At 49.9% G+C, this 23,678-nt stretch overlaps 1 protein-coding gene across 8 annotated transcripts in view; it reads left to right on the plus strand.

Annotated features, from left to right (window-relative positions):
• Positions 1-23,678, plus strand: part of Ptprm (protein tyrosine phosphatase receptor type M) — a 608,602-nt gene that overhangs the window by 582,043 nt on the left and 2,881 nt on the right. For all 8 annotated transcript variants that reach the window (XM_033757448.1, XM_033757447.1, XM_033757449.1 and 5 more), the window contains 5 exons: positions 403-576; positions 1,526-1,657; positions 4,297-4,422; positions 5,562-5,725; positions 10,940-11,075. In XM_033757448.1, the coding sequence (XP_033613339.1) occupies positions 403-576; positions 1,526-1,657; positions 4,297-4,422; positions 5,562-5,725; positions 10,940-11,075 (732 nt within the window). The remainder of the gene's footprint in view (positions 1-402; positions 577-1,525; positions 1,658-4,296; positions 4,423-5,561; positions 5,726-10,939; positions 11,076-23,678) is intronic.

Genomic DNA, 23,678 nt, shown 5'->3' on the forward strand with positions numbered 1-23,678 from the left:
CAAATTCCAAGGAGAGAAAAGAAAGTCTCGCCGGGAGCCGGGGGGAGCCAGGGGGAGACCTTCTTGCAGGCAGGCTCAGGAAGCTCCTACCTGCCTCACGCTGACCGTGAGGCGGATGTGCCGTGAGCCCTTTGGCTCCCAGTGTGCCTTCTTAAAATGTTACCACTGTGCTGTGTTTTATACACTACGGTAGGCCCCTTATCTGAGACTGCAGTGATGGCCTGGAAAGATTGGATGGAAATTCGAGAAAGAACTTATAAGGTGTTTTTCAAGTGCTCGTGTTCAGCATCACATGGGAGCTGTCCCCGTGTGCCTGACCGGGCACATTATGAGGCCTCCTGCATGTGTTCATGTCATCGAGCGTGAAGCCCCCGGAGGTCACTGCCTGTCTTTCACCCGCAGACCCTCAACATGGTGACGCCGACGCTGCGCGTGGAGGACTGCAGCATCGCGCTGCTGCCCCGGAACCACGAGAAGAACCGCTGCATGGACGTCCTGCCCCCAGACCGCTGCCTGCCCTTCCTTATCACCATCGACGGCGAGAGCAGCAACTACATTAACGCTGCCCTGATGGACGTGAGCGCCGTCCCCGTCCCCCGGGAGGAGTGCCGAGCGGTTCCTGGAGGCGGAGCCACTGGGAAGGCGGGGCTCTCCCCCTGCTCTTCTGTTCCCCCAGCCCTTTTGAAAGATGCAGGCCATGTTTCCATCAGGAAACAGCTTTCAGAATCTGTGCAGGGCCAACGCTGTTGGTCTCTCAGAGGCTGCCGGTCAGCACGCACTGAGGGAAGAAGCCTGTGGTCTCCTCCGCCCTTGGATCACTTGGGCTTCCAACCGCCTGGCCAGAGGGCAAGGGACAGCTGCTAAGACACCAGGCAGGGGCGTGGGACGATGTAGCTGGTGGCATCATTGTGGCTCCCTTTTCTCCTGGGGTAGGCAGCAGTTGACAAAGGATGCAAACGCAGCTCATCACTTACTGTCGGTCTGTTTGCTCCGTGCCACTCATCTGATGGGAAGAGTAAATGGGTATTCAGTGCTCATGTGAAAATTCTCACTCACTGGCACGATGCCGTAAAAGGGCACTTAAACTTGCTGGAAGATCTCCAGAGCTGAGGAAAGCGTGTCTGTCCTCCATGGGAGGAACGTGTGACACCATCACAACGTAGAAATAGCAAGCCCACAAGTTTTAGGAAAAGCAGAACTATTTTAAATGTGCATAAAGTATAACAAAAACTTAAAATGTTCATTAAAATAATTAATGTATGTCTAGAGCCACTATTATATTTCGATCAGATTGTTAGGTGACACTTAAATTTTTTTGGTATGAGAGAGAGACTATTGTATCACTGTTACCCACAGATGAGTTTATATTTAGTCTATTTTGGTGTTGACAGTGGTGACAGAACTCAACAGTGGCTAAATATGCCCAGGGTCCTGTGCCACAAATTTCCATGTGCACAGAAAATAGCTCAGCTCCCTGCCCTCCCGTTTTACTGGGTATATGTGTATCTTCCTTGTTCGTTTACAGAGCTACAAACAGCCTTCAGCTTTCATAGTCACCCAGCATCCTTTGCCAAACACAGTAAAAGACTTCTGGAGGTTGGTTCTGGATTACCACTGCACGTCAGTCGTGATGCTGAATGATGTGGACCCTGCCCAGGTGAGGTCCCGCGATCACATGGGGAGCCCAGCCCTGGGTCTGGTGTGGGCTCACTGTGCTTGCTCACTGACAAGTGCAGGCCCCTGTACCAGAGCGCGAGAGCCAGCGGGCCATGGAGACCCAGGGAGGCTCAAGCAGGACAAGAGGAGTGGGGCGGGGAGGAGCATCTTCCTGTAGAGGGCGCTGAAGCACCAAGGCCTGGGTGCAGAGGTTATTCCAGGCCCAGCCTTTCCCACCCTGACAGGGCACTGTGGAATGTTAGATCTTAGCATGTTTAAAGGACACACTTGTTCTGAAACAGAATGAGTTTTAACTTTGTATCTAGCAGATAGATTCCTTAAACAAAGGTTCTGAAATATTTCAGTATCCAAACTAGACAAGATGCTTCCCTCCCAAAATGTATTCAGTTGCTACAGACAGCGTGGGCCCATGGTTCTACAGGGTTTTTCGTGATGTTTGAGGCACTGCCTTATATGGTTAAGGCTCTTTGCTGCAAGCTGGTTAATGAAATGATGATAATCCGTGTTCTCCTCTCATCCTTCTGGGTTAAGAAGTTTGCGTGTTTCAGAGCTCCCCCTGTGGGCGCCTCAGCCATGTACACAGACACAACTCCAGAGAGCGCCGAGGTGCACTCCCTGCCTGGTGTGCCACAGGCGGTGTCCTCCTGCAGGATGCCGCGGTCACAGGATGAGGGACTTGTTCCTGGTCTAGAATCTCTGGGTTTTTCCCAACGTGAATCCCAAAATGTGGCCAGATAGACTGCTTTTGTTCTCATCGGTGGACAGGACGTCCATGTTCTCCTGTGTTCTTAGTGCACAACAGCGTTTGCATTCTGAAGCTGCTTTCCAAAGCCAGACTGCCTGAACAGCAAGCAGGCCTTGCTCACAAGTACGGGGAGAGACAAGGGACTCCAAGTCTGTTCTGCAGACATAGCAGATTTTCAGAGTGAGAGGAAGAGGCTCCTGGGAGTCGGTCTTTTAGCGAACACTAAACTGAGCTTTTGAACTTATCGGCTTTGCAAGTGTACAAGACTAGCACTCAGCTATTTGAAGTATGTATAGGCCCGGTTCGTGGATGACTTGTGCACCATTTAAGCCATTTTCTACCTGGCTCCCTTGGGCAGAGTGCAGGACACAATGGGCCGTCCGAACTTCTCCAGCTAAGTGAGAAGCTTTTGATCAGGTGCTTGAACTGAGAGCAAGCAGAAAGCAGAGCTCGCTCAGCAAGCTGAAATGGGCAGAACGGTTCAGAGGTGCCTGTTACGGCTTTTACTGCCATCTCGGCTTCCCGTCATCATGCCTATTAATTTTAACAGTGGGAACCCTTGGGTATCAGAATGAAAATAAACATCAGTGTGCTATTTTCTGACAAAGCACTTTAATAACTTGTCACCAGGAAGTGCTTGCTGGAAGGAAGAAAAAATTTCATGGAAGTATTATTTAAAAATAAATAAATGTAATTTCCACACTACAGCAGACTTAGCTGACATAAGGAACACACTTGGTTTTCCTGCTTTCATTCTTAATCATGAGCTCCAACCCTGAACTCCTTCATAAGGGAGCGGGAACTTTCTGTTGACCTGCTGATAACCGAGGCCTTATCCTGTAATCTTGGCTATAAACCAGCCTTAGCAACATCCAACACTGAGATTTTTAGATCCTTTGGAAAATAAGTCATCAAAGAAGGGAAATTCAACCAGTGAGTCTTCTTTTGTGGTACATCATCTAGCTTAAATGAGATGGTAACGTTTCGCATCTGTTCTTGGCCTCACAGCAACAGGTTAGAAAATAATGATGGTTCCCTCTCTCGTTTAGCCGTAAGCTGTCTGTCCCTCAGGGAAGCCAGAAAGATAAAAATGAAACGCAAATGCAGAAGAGACCCTGGAAGTTTAGTTTCACACTGCAGATGCCTAGAAAGGCTGTGAGATTTAGGAAGGGTGTTTGAAGGACACAGACCTTAGGGACTCTTCCCACCTGACTGTTTTCAAGTTTAGGAGATTGCTGGAGAGCAAGTGAAAGCAGCCCTTTCCCCAGCCACCAGGCCCCACACCACCCCTGCCCACTGGGCTGTGCATGTTCCTGTAGCACCAATACCTGCAACTGGCGACTCTAGGAAATTGTTTTTCAATCGAAGTCACCTCTGGGTGAAGCAGCAAAGTGTGTACTCTGCTGACACCAGCATTCCCAAATCTGAGCTAGGAGGGCCAGGGCCAGAATGTGCCAGGGCAACCCATATCGCATCAGCTGTGCAGGGAGGGCGGGCCTGGGTGGGCCTGGGTAACTGTCTTCCGTTCTGTAGGCTGGGCTGTGGGGTCTCCCCCAGGCCCGAGAGCACCCTCCAGCAAGAGCAGAGAGCTTACAAAGGAGCACTCAGAACAGCACTCTCCTGACCTGGAAAGCAGAGTTTTCTGTGGCTACCAATGCTTTGGGGGAAAATGAAGAAAAGGTCCTAGGAGAGGGACAGGTGGAGTTGAGGAATAGGTCAACAAGAAAGTCTTATGGTCTGCTTACTGGAAGAAAAAGAAAGAAAAGGAAGAGACTTGATGGTGTATTAAGAATTAGTGACTGTCGGTACACTCATTTGAGGTGCTCAGGACTCGGTTTTCCCAGTAACGAACTTGTTGCTCTGTTTGCTTTCAGCTGTGTCCGCAGTACTGGCCGGAGAATGGCGTGCACAGGCACGGCCCCATCCAGGTGGAGTTCGTGTCTGCTGACTTGGAAGAGGACATCATCAGCAGGATATTCCGGATTTATAACGCAGCCAGGGTAAGCGCTGCGTCTGTGACCCCTGCTTCTAGGGGCCCCTCCACAGCAGGCCTGTTCTCAAGCCTTGGAACCTTCAGGGAACAAAGCGGAGGTTCCTGACTCAGGGAGCTTATTCTCTACTGAGAGATGTGATGAAGAAAAAGCAATTTGGTGGCCCTTGGGGAAGCCCAGTGAGGAAAAGCTTCTCAAGGCATAGGGAGTGGTGAGGGGACCCCTGCAGTGAGGCCTTGCTCCGCAGGGTTCCGACTCAGCTCCAGCCTGCCTTCCCAGGTGGGTCGGTGGGAGGGACTCCCAGGGGACAGCTGCGGGGAGGGAGTCCTCGCTGAAGAGCGGCCAGGGGGCCCGGCATGGTGAGGGGGAGCCTGATCGGTGTCAGAGGCGGGGGCTTTTATTCACGGATGGGCCTGGGACACGGTGCCAGAGCCAGGCTAACTATGGCCAAGCAAGGAGTCTTTGTTAGGAGGCAGACGATGAATGACTGCTATAGCAGCTAAGATACTGGTGCTGCTCAGGCTGTGACACTGTGGGGCGTCCTCAAGGGAGAGGCCGGGAAGAGAAAGGGACCAGGACAGAGCCCGGGCTTCTGTCTCAGGAGGCCTAGGGGAGGCGGAAGAGAAGCCAGGAAGACAGTGTCCCTGAGGAGGGTCCTCCCACAGGGCCCAGGCCTTGGGCTCCTTCCCTGGCACGGTAAATCTCTTCTCACATAAATTCGGAATACTGTGCCCCTCATGATGACCAGAGATGAGTTCATGCTGCTATCTTAAGATTCACAGCAGTGATCATACTATCCTATGCTCGCGGCAAGTATGGTGCGGTCTGTAACGCTGAACTCAGACCTCTCGAGCTACGGCTGATCTTACTGGTAATGAAGGTAAAGCCGTCTTCCCCACATGGTGCACCATGTGGCCTGTCCTTAGCTTGTCAGTGCTCTGGGCTTTTGCAGAAAGGTCAGCTTTCTGCTTCATTTCGGATCGGTCATTTAAAACACCTGCTTCTTTGTAACTGCTCAAGGTTAAAAACCCTGATTGCTGAGGCCTGGTCGCGGCCTCCCCTTTCATTGTGGCTGCTTGGATGTGGGCATCAGCAGGTGCAGGAGGCCCGGCTTCCCGGAAGTGAGTCACACGTGTCTTCTCTCCCAGCCCCAGGACGGGTACCGCATGGTGCAGCAGTTCCAGTTCCTCGGCTGGCCCATGTACAGGGACACGCCCGTGTCTAAACGCTCCTTCCTGAAGCTCATCCGCCAGGTGGACAAGTGGCAGGAGGAGTACAATGGCGGGGAAGGCCGCACGGTGGTGCACTGCTTGTAAGTGCTGGGCCCGCTCTGCCTCCTCCTTTCCGGCTTGCGTTTCACTATAAGCAGAGAAGCAGAAGATTGGGGTGGGGGGTTGCCGCTCTCTGAGGGCCCAGGGGCTTTGCAAGAGACTTGGGTAGGGTCTTGGTCTGTTTTCTGTTGCTTTAACAAAACACCCAAGAGCAGGTCACATAGCGGTTTGTTCAGCTCATGGCTGTGGAAGCTGGGAAGTCCGAGAGCAGGCACTGCCACGGCTGAGGGCCTTCGTGCCACCGTGTCACATGATGGAGACACCACCCGGAGAGATGGTCACTAAGGCAGCCGTGGGGACCCTCATGATCTCCCAGATGCTGCACCTCCAATAGCATTAATGACTTAGGGGACTAAGTTTCTGACACATGAAATCTTGGGAAACACATCCAAACTCTGGCAGGCAGTGTGAACCTGCCATAAAAATAATCTTCACACAGGCCCTCCTGGATGGGTTCGTGGCTCCTCCTGGCTCCTGAGAGCCAGCGTTGACATCTCTGGGAGTCCTCTTTGGTAACTTGGGATCATCCGGGCTGGAAGGACTTATCCACAGGGCTCAGCAGTGCTACTACTGCTCAGGGCTCCCCGACCAGCCAGGCTGCTTGGCCATCATGACACCATCCGCCCACCCACCTGCCTTAGTCCCAGTGGGTCTCAGAGCCGCCATCTCCTGGTCTGTGTGGTTCTGGTTCTGAGGAACCATGTGGCAGGGCTGCTGCGCCTGCTCTGTACCCACCTGCAATGTCCTCAAAGGCCCAGGTGGGCAAGGCTGGGCCCATGGGTGGGGACGCTGGAAAGTGGTGGGAGCTCCTGGGCGACTTGGGTGTCCTCGCCTCTCCTCTCTCCACGCCTCCTTGGCCGTGAGCCCCCACCACGGGCCCCAGGTACCAGCGCCCCCGTCGTGGACTTTCTGTTTCCCAGCTGGTTATCAGGGACGCAGGCTGTAGAGTGACGGAAACATGACTGACCAGTGTCCCGAAGGGTGACAAAGCCAGCCGTGCAACGGGGTGCACGTGGGAGGTGCCTTTGCACACGTGCCACCTGCCCGCCCGAGCACAGAGTCCTGCGGACCCCACCTCAGACACACCACGGTTCCGAACCTGGGAACACGGTCCCTGGGAGCAGAACCCAGACCTCTCCTGGGTGCTCTCCCTGTGCAGCCAAGGTAGAGGGCCGTCAGAGTGCCAGGCTGCTCCGACTCACTGCACTGTCTCATTGGCAGCGAGGTGAGCTGGTTTAATGGAACCAGCAATTAAAAGTCCATGGCAGTTGGGAATGGTGTGGAGAGGACCCTGAAGTTCAAAGCCACAACACTTGTGACCGCTCAGGGTGCCACTGGCAGCCAAGGTGCGGTCTCTGCCGCATGGAAGGCCAAGGAAGGCCGCTGTGGAGGGCCAGGCGTGCTAATGTGACAGGTGCGGCACGGCTCTCTGCAGGGCCCTGGTGTCAGGGCTCCCCCGCGCTTGTCTGCCGTGGAAAGTCCCTCCCTCTGCTCTCCGAAGAGCTGTCTCAGCATGGATGTGGGCTCTGACCGGAATGAGAAGAGACCTCCTCACTGAGCCGCACGCCTACAGCGGAGTCACGGGCACATTAATCAGTTTGGGTCAGATCCATTCGCTTTTGGAGTTGTTTTGTGCCGCTGCAGGTGGAGCCCAGGCCTGGCACATAATAGGGCAGCGCTCTGACTCTGAGCCGCACCGGCCTCGTGTCTTATACACCAAGGAGTTTGTAGACACTTGTCCTGGGCCTACACTCCCCAGTGCTGGATCTGGATGCTAACTCGTCTGACCCCTGAATAAGACGCTTAACAGGGCCAACAACTGTGCCCGCAGGACTGAGGCACCAGGACGGGAGTAAGGGAGAAGTCCAGAAACCCCTTCAGTCACCACGCCCTGTAGACGAGCACGGCCAAGAAGTGAGAGCCTCTGTCGGCAGTACCCTTCTGCGGGGCCTCTAGATGAGCCGTCCGGCTGTCCTGGGTGGTGGTAGGCATCTGCTGCTCCTCCTGCCTCGTGCCCCTTCCCCTCCCCTAAAGAGAGCACCTCAACTTTCTCTGTGCTACCTGTGGGGCTGCCTCTGGCCCTCTTGGTGTGACTCTCAGCAAGAGAGATTTATTTTTATTTAGGTTCATAAGTCTTTTTTTTTTTTTTGGCTTCATAAGAAGCAAAGTTTAAATTGGCCTCTTCTAGTCCTTGCCAGGACACTTCGGAGATAGAATGCCATTCTGTCCCTCTGAGGTGGATTCGATGTGGCATAGCGCCACCTGTTGGTGGTGGACAGAGCACACCTGGGTGAGGCTCTATTGGAGGATGGAACAGTCCCACGTGGGACGTATCTTTTTTTATACTTGTCTTCCAGCTAACAAAGCCAGGGTAAATGAGTAGAAGTAGGTCACTGTTTGGAAACTCCATGAAAATAATGGATATGGAACCTGCTGGAAGCACTGGGTGAAAAGGGAATGGGAAACCAGTATGGTATTAGTGTAAGGGCAGAAAACAAGAATTAGCAGGAGAGGACATCCAGGGGCAGGGCCACACCTGTGTGTCACCTGGTTACCGGCAGAGATCCAGCCCTGCAGGGCCTTGGGAAGATGCTCAGGATACATTGGTCTCTGCCTCATACCGTAGATAGAAATCCTTTCAGATGATCACAAATCCGAACGTGTAAGGGAAACAAGAGAGCTTCTAGAAGACGATGTGGGAAAAGCTGCCATGTTTTGAGTAACCAAAGCCCAGCTAAGACGGGGTCCAGAACACTAGCATTGGGAGATGGTGACTAATTGAATCTCGCTGACACGAAGCACTTCTGTTCATCAGGAGATCTGGGGTGTGAAAGGCGGGACGGTGGAGGAGAGGTTTGCTTTCCACAGAGCTGGCGGAGAATTCATCCAGACTCCTGCAAGTCAGTAGAAACAAGATGCATTATCCAATTTTTCCAGTAAGCCAGAAGATGGATGGGTCCTTCGTTTAAGGGGTGGGACATGCGAACAGCCAGTGAGATACCATCCTGTGTTTGCTTCCTGAGGAAATACACATGTACAATACCTCTGTACAAATGAATTCACCCCTCCAGCAACCCATCCATCCTCTGCACGCCTTAGTGCTACCAGTGTACAAGATACTCAGGAGCAGAGAGCAAAGGTGATGGATGGTACCAGTTAGAGGCAATGAATGAGAAAAACCCAGAATGTGGGGCTCTTCACAGGACAAATGCCCCACTTCATCAACAAATTTCAAAGAATAAAAGAGGAGGAAGCTGTAGATTAAAATACAAGTGTGAACTTTTATCAGCCAAATGCAATATGCATATTTAACTTAGCTGTCGATTTTCTTAAGCAGCTATAAAGAAACCACATAGAAAATTTAAACTAGGTAGAAGTTTGATGTTATTAAAACAGTAATATTTATTTTGGGAATGATAGTATTATGGTGTTTTTTAGCTGTCGATTTTCTTATGCAAATATAAGAAACCACATAGAAGATTTAAACTAGGTAGAAATCTGATGTTATTAAAACAGTAATGTTTATTTTGGGAATGATAGTATTATAGTGTTTTTAAAAAATGAAAGATCTCTGCCAGGGATTTAGCTCAGTGGTTCTGCTGCCTGCTTCACAAGCATGAGGTCCTGAGTTTGATCCCAGGTATCCTACCCCCAAAAAAGAAAGATCTCTTAGTTCCTTGGAAGAGAGGTTGACTGAATAGTTGGTACAGGAAAAATATAAGAGGTGCATAGAATGTCTTGGGACCCCAGAAAGTAAGAATATGTCAAAAAAGCACAGATACTTTCCCAAGAACACAGGCAACAACCCCATGGAACTCTTAAGGGTCAAAGTTGGAAAAACTCAAGCAACAGAATCAATACAGTGCTGTTGAATTTTAGCTCGTGCAATAAAATATTCTCTCCATGTCCACATGGATATAAAATGAAAATACGTTTTGAGTGGGAGAGGAGAGACACCTCTTTCTTGTGGTAGAACATCAGAAGGAAGAAAGCAAAATCAACATGAGGCAGATACCACGATCATGATTGTTAGAGATGTGATCCACCAGTGAATGCAAAAATCGGTGGTAAACCTGTGAGCAGGAGCAGGATATTCACACAGACTCAAAATACCTTCACACAGGCTGTGTACCAACTGCACAAAGATGGAAACAGAAGTGAACATGCTGGCAGACCCCTTAACTCGTGAGCAAGGTTAGCTTCACCAGGAATGGGGCAGGCCGACACCGTGAACCCTGTGAAGGACTGAGTGCCCCCTCCAATTTTCTTGCTAAAATGCATGACCAGTTTCCCACTCATGAGAAGAAATCAGAGCAGCCTAAACGAAAGTCTGCATTTTATCCTACGCAGTCACTTCTTGGCCTGTGCTTCAGCTCCCTGGGTGCTTTCTCCCCTACATTCTATCTTCTGAGCTTCACGTGCTGCAAAATAACTGCTTCAGGTCAAGAAGACCAGGAGAAACTGAGAGCCTGTCTCACACTGGAAGAAGCAAAGGAGGCAACTAAATGAAAGATGAGAACCAGTTTGTGATCCTGGACCAGAAAAAGGACATTCACGGAGGATCTGGTGAAATTTAACCACAGCCAGGTCAGGTTAATAAGACTGCACCAGTGTTACCTGGTTTTGTTAACATGCTGTTGTTTTATAAGATGTTCTCAGCAGGGAAGTTGGATGTGCAAGGGAATTCTCTATTCCTGCAGTGTTTCTACACATCTAAAATTAGTTCAAAATACAAAGCTTTGTTTTAAAATACAATGTAAGCTAGGCTTGGTGTTGCACACCTGTAATCCCAGAACTTTGGGTGACTGAGGGAGGAGGAACACGAGTTCGAGCCCAACCTGGGCAATTTGATGACTTAGCAAGGGCCCCTATGTCTTCTGGAAGGCTAGGTACGTCTTTGAACGTGACCCACCCTCGTCACCAGTCTACCTGGAAGACCAGGCGAGGTCTCTGTCCTCTGGAGATGTTCCACTGCAGGCCACGAGTGTGAGACCAGCAAGGGTGCCGGGTCAGGTGACACGATCTCAGGCCAGGGAAACGCTGGCGGACCCCGGCTCACATCCCTCTAGCTGCTACCTTTGCTGCACCTAGGAGCAGCCCGGATGTGGAGTCCGGTGGCTTCCGGGGTTTGGGTAGCACAGTGGAGTGTGACCTGCAGCATGAGCATCACCCGGCCCTCTCCTCTCCTCTCGCAGGAACGGGGGCGGCCGCAGTGGCACCTTCTGCGCTATCAGCATCGTCTGCGAGATGCTCCGGCACCAGAGGACTGTCGACGTCTTCCATGCCGTGAAGACGCTGCGGAACAACAAGCCCAACATGGTGGACCTCCTGGTAGGACCCTCCATCCCCCACCCCCAGCTGCTCATTTCAGACAGCCAGAGTCCCGCTCCCCACTGTGCCCATAGGACTTCTCTCCCTTTCTCTCTTCCTCCTCGTTTTTCTCATGAGGAAATGGTCTCAGCTCATCTGAGATGTGAAAATAGTTGAAGCTTACAAGTGAACATCCTTATTAATTTCCCTTCCTGGCAGTGCCTTCCATGTGGCTAAGCACTTCGTCTTCACAGAGAAGAAATAATCATAGCGCACGAAATGCCAGCTTCTCAAATTATATCTTTTATAAATAGCTTAATCACCTAATATTTATCAAAGCTGTGAATCTGAGTTTGACACCCGGAGCACCGAGTTTAATTATGGTGGCCATCTCTGAGGGAAGGATTAAAGCGGTTGAGAAACAAAGGGCGGGGTGCAATTATTTTCTTGCAGTATTTCATGAAATCTTTCTCTGGAGCTATTGAAATGCCAAGCACAGTGACTGGAGAACAGGAGAACAGCTCTGGGGAGGAAGGTTTTGTGCTGCTCTAAGTGGAGAACGGTTCCAAGGTGGCAGGAAGAGTCGTGGGGCACCAAGGTAGGGAGCAGGGCTGTGTTCCGGGGTGCTGAGTGCTGGGCTTCAGTGAGATCTGGGGGAATGAGGAGAGTTGGGGTTGAGGCTGAAGTAGAAGTAGCCAGGGTCCCCACCTGCAGCTTGGAAATCACTTCCGCTTCCCTGAGCCAGGGTGTGGTAGTGACTGGTGACGACCTGCTCAGCAGGAGCCACTCTCCAGAGACACCTCTGTCCCCCAACCCGGGGCTGGGGCTCGGGAGCCACTCTGCTTCTCAGAAGCTTGACACTGTTATCACATCAGCTTCGGTGGCAGCACAATCGTGTTCCCCAAACCGTGCCCCTCGTCCCTGCCCTGCAGAAAGCCCATGGAAGCCCCAACTGGGTCTCAGCTCTGCCTCTTGTTTCGGTGGGTGCCTTCGGGTACGTCCGCTTTGCAGTTTAAGTGTCCCTGAGCAAGTCCATTTGTCAAATTTTAGTTTTGTCAACTAGGGACAGCAGTGGCTTGTTGAGGCTCGGTGCTGTGGAGGTACAGTGAGAGGTTTTGAAGACTGCTCAGCGAAGAGAGGGCAGGAGGCGTTGGCAGCCCATGGAGCCGTTGGTCTAAGTGGAAGAGGAAGGGAACCCCACAGCGAGTGCTTATGCGTTTTGGGTATTTCAGGCTTGCTCAGCCCCTCCGCGTAGTGACAGATTTCATACACGGGCGTGTTCGTGTGTGGGCTTCACCGGAACCAACCATGGCCAGGCACGGAGAGCAGAGCACGCCTGCAGCCCACGTGCCCAGTGCAGGACAGATTAAGGATGGAACTCAGGCAGCTGATCCCACAGACGCAGGACAGACGTGCAGCTTCCAAACCTCAGGTTGCCCTCACTAAAAACTCATTTCCCTCTCTTGGCAGCCTGGATTAAGCAGATCGCTAGACTTGGGCCTTCCAGGCCTTCCCTTCCTGTAATGGCTCTGGCCACAGCTTTCGTCACTCAAGAAGCTTTATGGGCAGAAAGAGACAGGGTGCTGGCCATGCCACAGCTGCAGGATGGGCGCCGCCTCGCTCCGTGAACGGAGGCCCAGGTGGCCAGCCTGGAAGGGGACATGTGGCCACTGCCCAGTGTTGGATGACACTTTGGGAGCTGCTGGCATTGTGGCTAACTGACAAGTAGCGATGGTACACATCTCGGAGGACAGTGTGACCTTCAAAGCGCAGGAGCAGTGCGCAGCGGTGCATGGGGCAGGCTCTCGCGCTCCGGACCCTGAGCCGCCGCTGTGAAGCACACAGTGGTGATGGCAGCGTCGTGTGCTCCCCTGTGCAGCTGCACCCTCTGCAATCACGGGGATTGTGGTGCCCACACCTCCCCGTCAGCATCCCGCTCAGGGTGTGGTCGGTGCTGAGAAAGGTAGGAAGTTTGTGTTATTTCCCGAGCCCAGAGTCTGCTGACTCTGCCACGGGGTGATGGATGATTCTGGTGACCACGGGAGAGCCACAGCACTTTTCAGGAGGTTTGAAGCGCGCAGCATTGCAGCGGCTCCTGAGGCCGTCTCACTTGTTTTCGCCTGTGGGAATCATGTGGAGCTTTGTATTTGTGTGAGGGTGTCGCTGGAGGAACACGCTCAGGGCAGGTGACAAGGTCTGGCGGGGTCTCCCTGGGTGACTGGGCCCTGAGCTCAGACTGCCAGACGGTGGAAAGGGGGGCGCCCAGTCGGAGCTGGTCCACGGGGAGGCAGGACAAGCTGCACCCCGCCCTGGCCCTCAGAAGAGGTCAGCAGCCTGCCTCTCTCCACCTCCCTGCAGCTCTGACGGCTGTCAATTGCTTCTGGCTCTGAAAAGTCATCTGCTCCTTTTGAAGCCTGGCGCTGGCGAGGGAGATCCAGAAGGCCTGGCCTGAAGGTGGATTTCTTCTAATGTTTCATTTTAGGGGCTCTGGAGAAAAGCCGGTACATTGGTAGGGAGCAAAATAAAGCAGAATGCAAGGCTAGATTCTCTTCTAGCCCAGCAGGGCAGCTGCATGTGTTCCTGACGCCTTTTGCTCTTCCCGCAGCTTCTGTTCCCCATTAGCGATGGGTCCAAGAGTGCAGCCCCCACCTGGTTCTGAAGCGGCTGCTTCTGCCCACAGAGCTCTCACCTTTCACCTCCTCACCTGGCTCTAGACTCCCAGGGCTCTGTGAACAGTGGGACCCTCTGGGGACTGACCTCACCTGGGAAGTGCAGGTGGTGTGCCCTGGGGCAGGGTGGAAACTCTGGAAGCCACCTCTGCTTCCCCAGGGCCAGGCCCGAAGTGAACACCTGGCCTCCCTGTTCCTAGGCCACCCGGGTCAGGCCAGGCTGACTCCCCCTCGGCACACCCTCCACAGCCCCGGATGTTAAGCTCCCAGTCGGCTGGGACCCATTGGGTCAGCCCACACCCGCAGGGTTTCACAGTGAGCGCAGGCCAGGCACAGATCCAAGTCCAGAGCCCAGCTCTGGGCCTTCGTCCTGGGCCGCCCCACAGATAACCCGCTGTCTTCTGGTCTAGAGTACACTTGGCCTCAGCCTCTGAGGCTCCTCAAGGGCACAAAAGGCAGGTGGGCACACAGTGATGTCAGTGAGCACCCCACACGGTGGCGGTCCGTGAGCACAGGAGGGCTCGGCGAAGCTCCCTAAACTGGCAGGGCTTGCGTGCGTGGCGGAGAGAGGGACCAGCCATGGTAGGAGATTCCGGAGTGGAGCGGAACCCAACCAGGATGTGTGTGCAAAGTTAAGGCGGGCACAGGTCACTGAGGACGCCCCGGGCTGCCTGTGAGCCTGGGAAACTCAAAAGGTGACACTGTCACCCGGTTCTCTGCACCCCCCAGCGGCTCCAGCTGGGTTGATCTGGGCCTGGCTTCAGCACTGGGGTTTGGTTTCTTTTTTTGACTTTACTTTTAATTACTGGATAATAATTGTCCATCTTTTTAGAATGATCAAGTCAGTAATTAGACCCCAAGGTGCTGCCAAGGGTGAGAACCTAGTAACGTGGGGGCCAGCACACCTCTAATGCCAGCACCCGGAGGCCGCATACTCTGCTGGGCCCGCCCTGTGGGGTCCGCTGTGGCCAGGCCCCTGCCTTCTCCGAGGAGAGGCTGGGAGACACTGTTGGCCCCAGGCTCTCACCTCCTTGAGACAGGGCCCTGGGTCCTGCCTGTGTCCCAGATGCTCCTTCCAGGCAGCAGAGACCAGCCCCGCCCGCCCAGGCCACGCCCCCATTCCCTATGGCTGCTGGGCTCTGCCCAGCCAACCCGGATCTGCGCCTGTTTCCGAGGGTACCTCTAATGCCAGCACCCGGAGGCCGCATACTCTGCTGGGCCCGCCCTGTGGGGTCCGCTGTGGCCAGGCCCCTGCCTTCTCCGAGGAGAGGCTGGGAGACACTGTTGGCCCCAGGCTCTCACCTCCTTGAGACAGGGCCCTGGGTCCTGCCTGTGTCCCAGATGCTCCTTCCAGGCAGCAGAGACCAGCCCCGCCCGCCCAGGCCACGCCCCCATTCCCTATGGCTGCTGGGCTCTGCCCAGCCAACCAGGATCTGCGCCTGGGTTTCCGAGGGGCTGCAGCGGCCATCAGCAGCCGTCGTCATGATGAGAATTTATCAGCCTCCCTGGCAGAGCGGCCGGCCCCCATGTGCCCCCGAAATCCCACCCTGCACTGTTAGCATGGGGACCCCGTGACTGCCCGACAGGCACGCCAGGCACTCGCCAGATCTCTACCCGCCGGAAGGGGCTGGCACTGGGGACCCGCCCGCCGGCGCATCTGGACCCTCTGGGGAGAGCAGCTCTACAGCCCTGTGGTGCCAGCTTTGCCTTGGAATCTCCAGGTGGCACGGGGCGGGGGTGTTGAGGCGCCGAACTGGCTGTGGAGCCGAACGCTGCGGAGATGCAGGCAGTGTGGCTACAAAGGCCCGGCTAATGTCACCCCATGGAGGACTTGGGACTGAGGTTGAGCATTTTCTCCGGAAGGACGGAGACAACTCATGTGGCTTAATTCTGACATTCAGAAGCCAGCGAGCTGACAGAGGACAGGAGGCCTGAACCTGGTGGCAGCGCAGGAAGGTTTCAGGCACTTACAGGGGCTCAGAGGAGGCCCTCTCCTCCTTACCCTTAGTTCTCGGATTCAGAAACTCCTCATCAGGGAAGGACTCTGGAGATGGGCACCCTGCTTGCGAGACAGGAGGAGGGAAGGGGATTCGCTACCACAGAGGCAGCAGCTCTTTAGCAGCCAAGCCAGAAACCCCTTCCTCCTTTCTGTCCTGCGTCAGCACTCCACATCCCCACCACCTGCCCTGTACTATGTTAAAAGGGTGGCCCGCGGCAGGGCACAGCTAGGCTTATACAAAGTCATTTCTGTGCACTGAGCAGTGAGAGCTCAGATTTCCATTAACAAACATGAACCTGTCATTTGCAAAAACAGGAGCAATGATCGGACAACTTCATGGCCAGCTTGTTATCTCGGTGACCCAAAACATGGCCTTTTACAATTTTGAAATTCAAATTATGTCCTTTAAATATTCTGAAAATACACACGTCCCATCCTTCAGTAACAAATGCCGAGATGTGACAGAAATAGAACTTTGCCTAGGGTAGAGAATACTTTTTCCAGTTCAAGGGTTTAAAGAAAAGGGGAAAAAAAACTTGTAAATGCTTTGGTGTGCCATTGTGTAGGGAGAAGACTCGCTTCAAAGGTGAGCCAAGTCTCTGCATGACAAAGCCAGAGGGAACCTTAGCGTCACCTCCCCCTCATTCTGTAAGCAGAGGGGAACTGACAGACTGGTACCTGGAGGTCTGCAGGCTTCTCAGGTCCGTGAGGAACATTCAGACTTGTGACTCCGAAAAGCAGTGAATTCACGTCTCATCCAGAGTTTGCCCACCTCCCATCCTGCCTGAGCCCCAGCTGACAGCAGGAGGATCCACAGCAGGATTTTTCTGCTGGTGTTTTCTTTTTTTTTTTTTTAATAACACCTTTAGTGAGATTGGAACTCACCTACCATAAAATTTGCTCTTCTAAAGCATACGGTTCAGTGGTTGTCAGTATATTCACAGAACCACGCAGATGTACAACATTTCATCACCACCAAAGAAACTACGTATGTGCTACCAGTCACTCCGCATTTCTCCTCCTCCCAGGCCTGGCCACCATCCGTCAACTTCCAGGCTTTAGAAATGTGTACGTTCCTGACATGTAATGTAAGTCACATGTGACCTTTGGGCCTACGTCTTTCACGCTGCTGATTTCAGTCACCCATGTTGTGGTATACAGTGTAGCTCATTCCTTCCAGTGTGGCCACCCACCCTCTTCTCTTTTGGCAATTAATGGCCAATACTGTGAGTAATGTACTGCATTCGTGTACAAGGCTTTCTCAGTTCTCTTGGCCACATATCTTGCAGTCGAGTTGCTGGGCCACACGGCAAGTCTGTGTTAAGCTTTTCGAGGAACCACTAGGCTGTTTTCTGAAGTGGCTGCATTGTTTTACATTCCCACTAGCGGCACAGTGGCTTCTACTGTTTGCCCATGCTCACCAGCACTTGCTACTGTCTTTGGATGCTAGCCTTCCTAAAGGGAGTTACTGCCAGTGGCTTTTGACCTTTCTGCAGCTTAGTATGTTGAAATGATCTGCTTCGTCTTCACACCTCTAGAGTGTAAAGAAACCAAGATAGTGTCTTAGAACTCTGGTCTCTACCCATAACACATTTCCACTGGCTTGAACCACTCATGCATGGTGCTCATGCATGACTGTCCAGTGCACCTGACAGGACACTTACACATGTGCCACAGGGTATTCGAGCCAGCAGGAATGAACATGTTCACATCAGAGCCTCCCAGCAGCGATATGTGTGCATAATGGCCCTGTCACGAGCATGTTAAATGTTGGAGTTGAGTCAAATGCTGCGATGCCCGAAGTCTGCCATCTTTTGTTTGTGCAACCAACATTTGCCTCTCAACCACGTGTCAAGTTCTGTGCTGATAAGGGCCTTACCCAGGGAGGCATAAACTGTGGCCTTGTCTTGAAATAGGTTGGACTACAGCGTATTTAGAGAACAGATGGTAAGGGAAGAAAAGGAAATCCCAGCAACAAATTTAGCAGGCATATTTAAAAGTATGGAAATTTTTAATTTAGCCAAAGCAAAAATAAAAGGTATGTTTTCTTGGTTGTTGCCATTATGGTGGGAAAGAGACATTCATGCTGGACATGGTGACTGTAAAGTGTGCCTGTTCCTGATGTGGAAAGAGGACCTTGAGGTGTCAGGCACCTGTACCAGGTCTGCACTCTGCGGTGACAGACAGAAGCACCCACAAGCTTCACATCTCCCTTCGTCAGAGACCCTCCCGTTCGGTTCCCTGGGTACCATCGGAGGCTGGACCTTACACAAAACTTGCCCAGGCCAAAGTTTGTGATCCAAGATTTGGTGCATCCAAGATGGTGGAATGGAAGTGGCCGACTCTCACTCCCTCCTCCACAAAGAACCACCAACGTAACAGGGACACAGCTGCATTTTGAGGCAAGTGACCATGAGAGAAGACTGGAAAAGAACAAGAGGGACAAGAATCTCATAAAACTCAAGAGACCTAAGACAGCAGCATAGAAGGAGAAACCAAATACCCAGCATGTGCTGCCCAAGGGAAGAAGAATCCTGCTTTGCAGGAGGAAGTGTGAAAGTATTAGTCAAAGACCTTTCTGTCTCAAGACAACTTAAAGGAAAAGTGTATTTCGGTTCATGGTTTCAGAAGTTCCAGTTCATGATCACATGGCCCTGTTTATGCCAATAGAGCCATAGCATCATGGGAGAATGTCATGGCAGGAGGAAGCCAGGCTGCACATCACATGGCAGCTGGGAAGCAAAAAGAAAAGGCTGGAGTCCAACACACCCTTCAGGGGCACACCCCAGTAACCTACCTCTGTCACCTTCCTAAAGTCCTCCCTCTTCCCAGTAACACCACCAACTGTGAGGGGCCTGTGAGGCACATTCCAATCCCAATATGAAAAAGAGTCGCAGCAATCAGTCGGCGTGGATGCTGCAATCCCAGCTTCTTCAAAGCTTCCCAACCTCACAGGCGCAGAGCCCGCTGACTTTACCAGAATCTGTACAGTGGTTCTGCCTGGGAGCAGGACCTCCCAGCACCTCCAGGAGACACACGGAGCCTGGCAGCCGAGCTGTTGTCCGAGTTCAGAATGTTCTCAGGGTCCACTGCATGCCCCATCTCTGTGGACCCCACACCTTCACCTGGCCTGGCGTGGGGAGATCGCCACTCTGAATGCAGCCATCCCACCTGTGTCCAGGACACATGACCAGAGAGGACCAACAGGACCTTGGCCCGGCGCAGTCGCATTTCCAGCTGTACGCTGTCACTGCCAGGGGGAATACCCGTCTCTGTAGCCACCACACATGTGCTGTCCCACGGCCTCCCCTGGGCTGTGCAGGGGGCCCACCCCACTCACTGGTTTTGAGTCAAGTGCTTCACGGGCCCTCTGCTGCTGGGCTTCTGTGCAGAGGCCACACCACTCCCTTGGTAAGAGGAGCCACACCGAGTGCTCCCATACCCAGTGTGGGGTGCATACGCCTGCCTGAACTGCTGCAGTGTCTCCGCTGTCGCATGGCCCCCTGAGATCGCGGGTCTCTCGCTCCTCCACGGTACACACTATGCCCAAAATTAGTAATCACAGCCCAAGAAGCAATAGAGTGACTTCCCTATGGTGCACACCTGGAAATAAATCCAACGCCATGTGACAAACTGACCCTCCAAGGCAGCCTCGGGACAAGCTCCTTACTGAGGAGACCACCTTGTAAATGTGGTACAGATATCTGATCACCAGAAACAATCTCAACCTGATGGCACAAAAAAACAGGAAAAACAAGGTAGCATAATGACAGCAAAAAGCATGATTATAATACAATATAATATAATCATAGCAACAGATCCAAGAAAGTAAAATGGATAAAATGCCTGATAAAGAATTTAAAAGAATGCTTATTTTAAAAGCTTAGTGAAATCCAAGAGAACACAGATAAACAGTTAAATGAAATTGGGAAGACAATGGAGGGTATGAATGAGAAACTCAGCCCAAAGTCAGATTTTGAAAGAAGAACCGAACAGAATCCTTGGAAACTAAGCTCTCAGTAAGTCAGATATATACAGTTGAAAGCATCAAAAATAGACAGTATTTCAGGCAGAAGAAAGAATATCTGACCTTGAAGAAAGGTCTTTTGATAGAGCCCAGTCAGACAAAAGGGGAAAGGAGAATGAACATTCAAAACTCTTGGGAGAGCAGTAAAGGAACAGACATCCACATTTTTGAAATATCTGAAGGCAAGGACAAAAAAAGTTAAGGGCATAGAAAACCTATTCATTGAAATAATAGCAGAAAACTTTCCTAATCTTGGGGAATACATGAACATCCATTTACAGGAGGCTTATAGAATCCCAAATAAGACATGTGCCCCAGAAATATTCACCACGGAATATTACACTCAAAATTTTCAAAGCTCAAGGAAAAAAAAAAAACTAAAACCTGCAAGAGAAATGCACCAAGGCTCATTTAAGAATATTCCCATTAGACTAACAGAAATTTCTCAGCAGATTTCCTACAGGCCAGTAGGGAATAGAATGACATATTCCAAATTCTAGAACAAAATAACTGCCAGCCAAAGTTATTATGCTCAGCAAGGCTGTCAATTTGAAATGAAAGAGAAATAAAGTCCTCCCAAGACAAGCAGAAACGGAAGGAAGATCTGCCTTACAAAGGATGCTTTAGGGAATCCTACATCTAAAACTGAAAGAAAGGTAACTGCCATCATGAAAGCTTCCAAAATAAAAATCCCATTAGAAGAGCACACACCAAAAAAAAGAGAATCAGAAAGGAATGAAACACTGTCAATACAGTAAATCAGTCTATTAAAAATGACCAAAAAAGGAAAAATGGATATACAAAATAATTAGATGATAATCAGCAAAGTGATATGAATAAATCCTTAGCTATCAGTAATAGCCTTGAATATAAATGGACTAAATTCTCCAATTAAAAGTTAGAGATTGACTGGATTTTTTTTTAAGTGCCAAAATTTGCTGCCAAAGAGAAGTTCAGAATGAAAGGATAGAAAGTAGCACTTGAAACAAAAGCAAACAGGAATCCCTGTGTTTATTTCTGAAAAAAATAGACCTTAAGACAAAAGAGTTAAGAGACAATGATGGTCACAATAAAACAGCCAAGGGATCAGTGTAGCAGGACACAGTGATTATGAATATATATATATACATATACATACATACATACATACCCGATGTCACAGTGCCCCATTTTATAAAACAATGTACTGGACAGGGAAAGAGAGGCACCAATACGATAACAGCAAGGGACTTCAACAATCCACTTGACAGATCATCTAGATTCCCCCTCTCCCCCCAAAAATCAAAGAAACATCAGGGTTAAACTGTACTATACACCAAGTAGACAAGAGATTCCACAACACACCGCTGAACAGCTGAGCATGCCTATCTTTTCAGCTGTATATGGAATTTTCTCTAGGATAGACCATATATTTAGGCTACAAAACAACTCAAATAAATTTTAAAATACTGAAATAATATCCTGTATCTTTTCTGATCACAGTAGAGTAAAACCAGAAGTCAACAAAAGAAGTTTTTAAAATTGTACACGTGCATGGATACTGAGCAGGGTAGTTTTGAATGAACAAGAGGTCACTGAAGAAATCAAAAGGAAACTGGACAATGGAAAAATAATACCAAAACTTATAAGATCCAGCAAAGGAGTACTAAGGAACATTATAGCAATTAGTACCTATGGAAAAAAATTCAAATGATACCCCTCAAGGATTAGAAAGGCAAGAACAAACCCAACATCAGAATAAAAAATAAGACATCAGAGCAGAAATAAAAAATAGAAACTATAAAAAATACAAATGATCAATGAAACTGTTTCTTTGAAAAAAATAAAATTAACAAATTTTTAGCTAAACAGAAAAAAGAGAAAGCACCAAAAGTTAAAATCAGAGATGAAGGAGATACTGTTACTGATCCCACAGAAATACAAACTCACTAGGGATTATTATTTAGAAGAACTGGATACATTTCTAGACATATATGACCTTTCAAATGGCCTCTGAGGGCCTAAAAACTCAGATTAGACTAGTAACAAGTAATGAAGCAGCGAGAGTCTCCCAACATAGAAAAGTCCAGGACCAGATAGCTTCCTTGCTGAACTTTACCAAACATTGAACTGGCATTAGTTCTTCAGAACTACCTAAAGAACTGAAGGGCAGGAACACTTCCAAACTCATCTCTACAGCCAGCATTACCCTCTTACAAAAACCAGACAAGGATATAAGAAGAAAAAAGAAAAGTACACCAATGTCCCTGATGAACATAGATTTGAAAATTCTCAACAACACTAGCACATCAAGTACCGTGATCGCTTACCATGACCAAGCGGGTTTCATTTCAGGGATGCAGTGATGATCAATATATGGAAATCAGTAAATGTAATATATCATTTCAGTAGAACAAAGGATAAAGACAGGATCATCTCAAAAGATACAGAGAAGGCATCTAATAATACATTCCTTCATGATAACAAAAAAACCTTCCAATCATCAGGAATGAAAGTAATGTACCTCAACAATAAAGGCTGTCTACACCAAGCCCATGGCCAACCTCATGGAATGGGGAAAAGTTCCAAGCGTTTCCAGATCCTGATCAAGGCAAGCCTGGCCATTCTCACTGCTTTCATGCAATATAGTCCTACAAGTTGTAGCCATAGCAACTAGGCAAAAGAAATAAAAATGGGAAAGCAGAATGACAACTATCACCATTTACAGATGATTCTCTGTAAAGAATGACTTCAACAGTCCACCAGAAGGCTTTTAGAGCCAATAAATTCATGTAGTTGTAGGGTATAAAGTCAAGTTACGAAGCTCAGTAGTGTTTCTATACAGCAGTAACTAGTTTGGTGAGAAAAGAACATGAAATCAGTCCCACTCACAGTAGCTACCAAAAACAAGCCCCAAAAAATGCCTAGGGAAAATTTATACAAGAACTGAAAGACAGACAATGAAAGTTACCAAACACTGGAGAAATTGAAGACACAAAAAGATGGAAATACCTATGTTTATGGGCTAGAAAAATTAATATTTTCAATGTCCATACAACCCAAAGCAGTGCACAAATTTAATGTAATGACATTCTTTACAGAACTAGACAAAAAAAAAATATCCTTAAATTAATATGAAGTCATGGGGCCAGGTATTTGGCTCAGTGACTCCACCGCCTGCCTCACAAGCACAAGTTTGATTCCCAGTACCAAAAATTAACTAACTAAATAAATAAATATGAAGTTACAAATTGCCCCAAATAGTCAACACAACCATGCTGGATACATTACGACACCTAATTTCAAGACATACCACAGAGCCATAGTAACCAAAAACAGCATGGTACTGGCATAAAAACATTTGCATACACTGATGGAACAGAAGAGACACCCAGAAATAAGCCCATTTCTTAAAGGCGCTAATAACATACATTAGAGAAAAGAGCCTCTGTGATATGGTGCTGGGAAAACTGGATATCCATGTGCAAAAGACAAACTTGCCTCATCTCTGACTGTACACAAATCAACTCCCCCCACTCTGTGTGTGGGTGTGTATGTTAGATCAGAAAACTGGAAGGCCTGAAATTCTGAAATTATTGAAGGAAGATATACAGAAGACCCCTCAAGACATTGGTAAAGGGAGTGATTTTTTGGATAGGAGCCCAGAAACATGGGAAAGAAAAGCATAAATTGACAGGATTACATCAAACTAGAAAGCACCTGGCTTGGTGGAGGAGCCAGGGAAGCAGCCTACGTGAAGACAGCCTACCAGGTGGGAGACAAAAACTCACCCACTGACCCTCTACCACATCATTCATTTCCGGAATTACAAGGCTCTCAAAAACATACAAAACTAAGTTAAATTAAATTTTATTTATTTTTTATTGAGTTTATTGGTACATTTTAGGGATACAGTACAGTTACACTCATCATTGGGATCGTACCTTCAC

Source organism: Fukomys damarensis, unplaced genomic scaffold, assembly GCF_012274545.1.
Source record: "Fukomys damarensis isolate Sample0158 unplaced genomic scaffold, DMR_v1.0_HiC HiC_scaffold_30, whole genome shotgun sequence".
Lineage (NCBI taxonomy): Eukaryota > Metazoa > Chordata > Mammalia > Rodentia > Bathyergidae > Fukomys > Fukomys damarensis.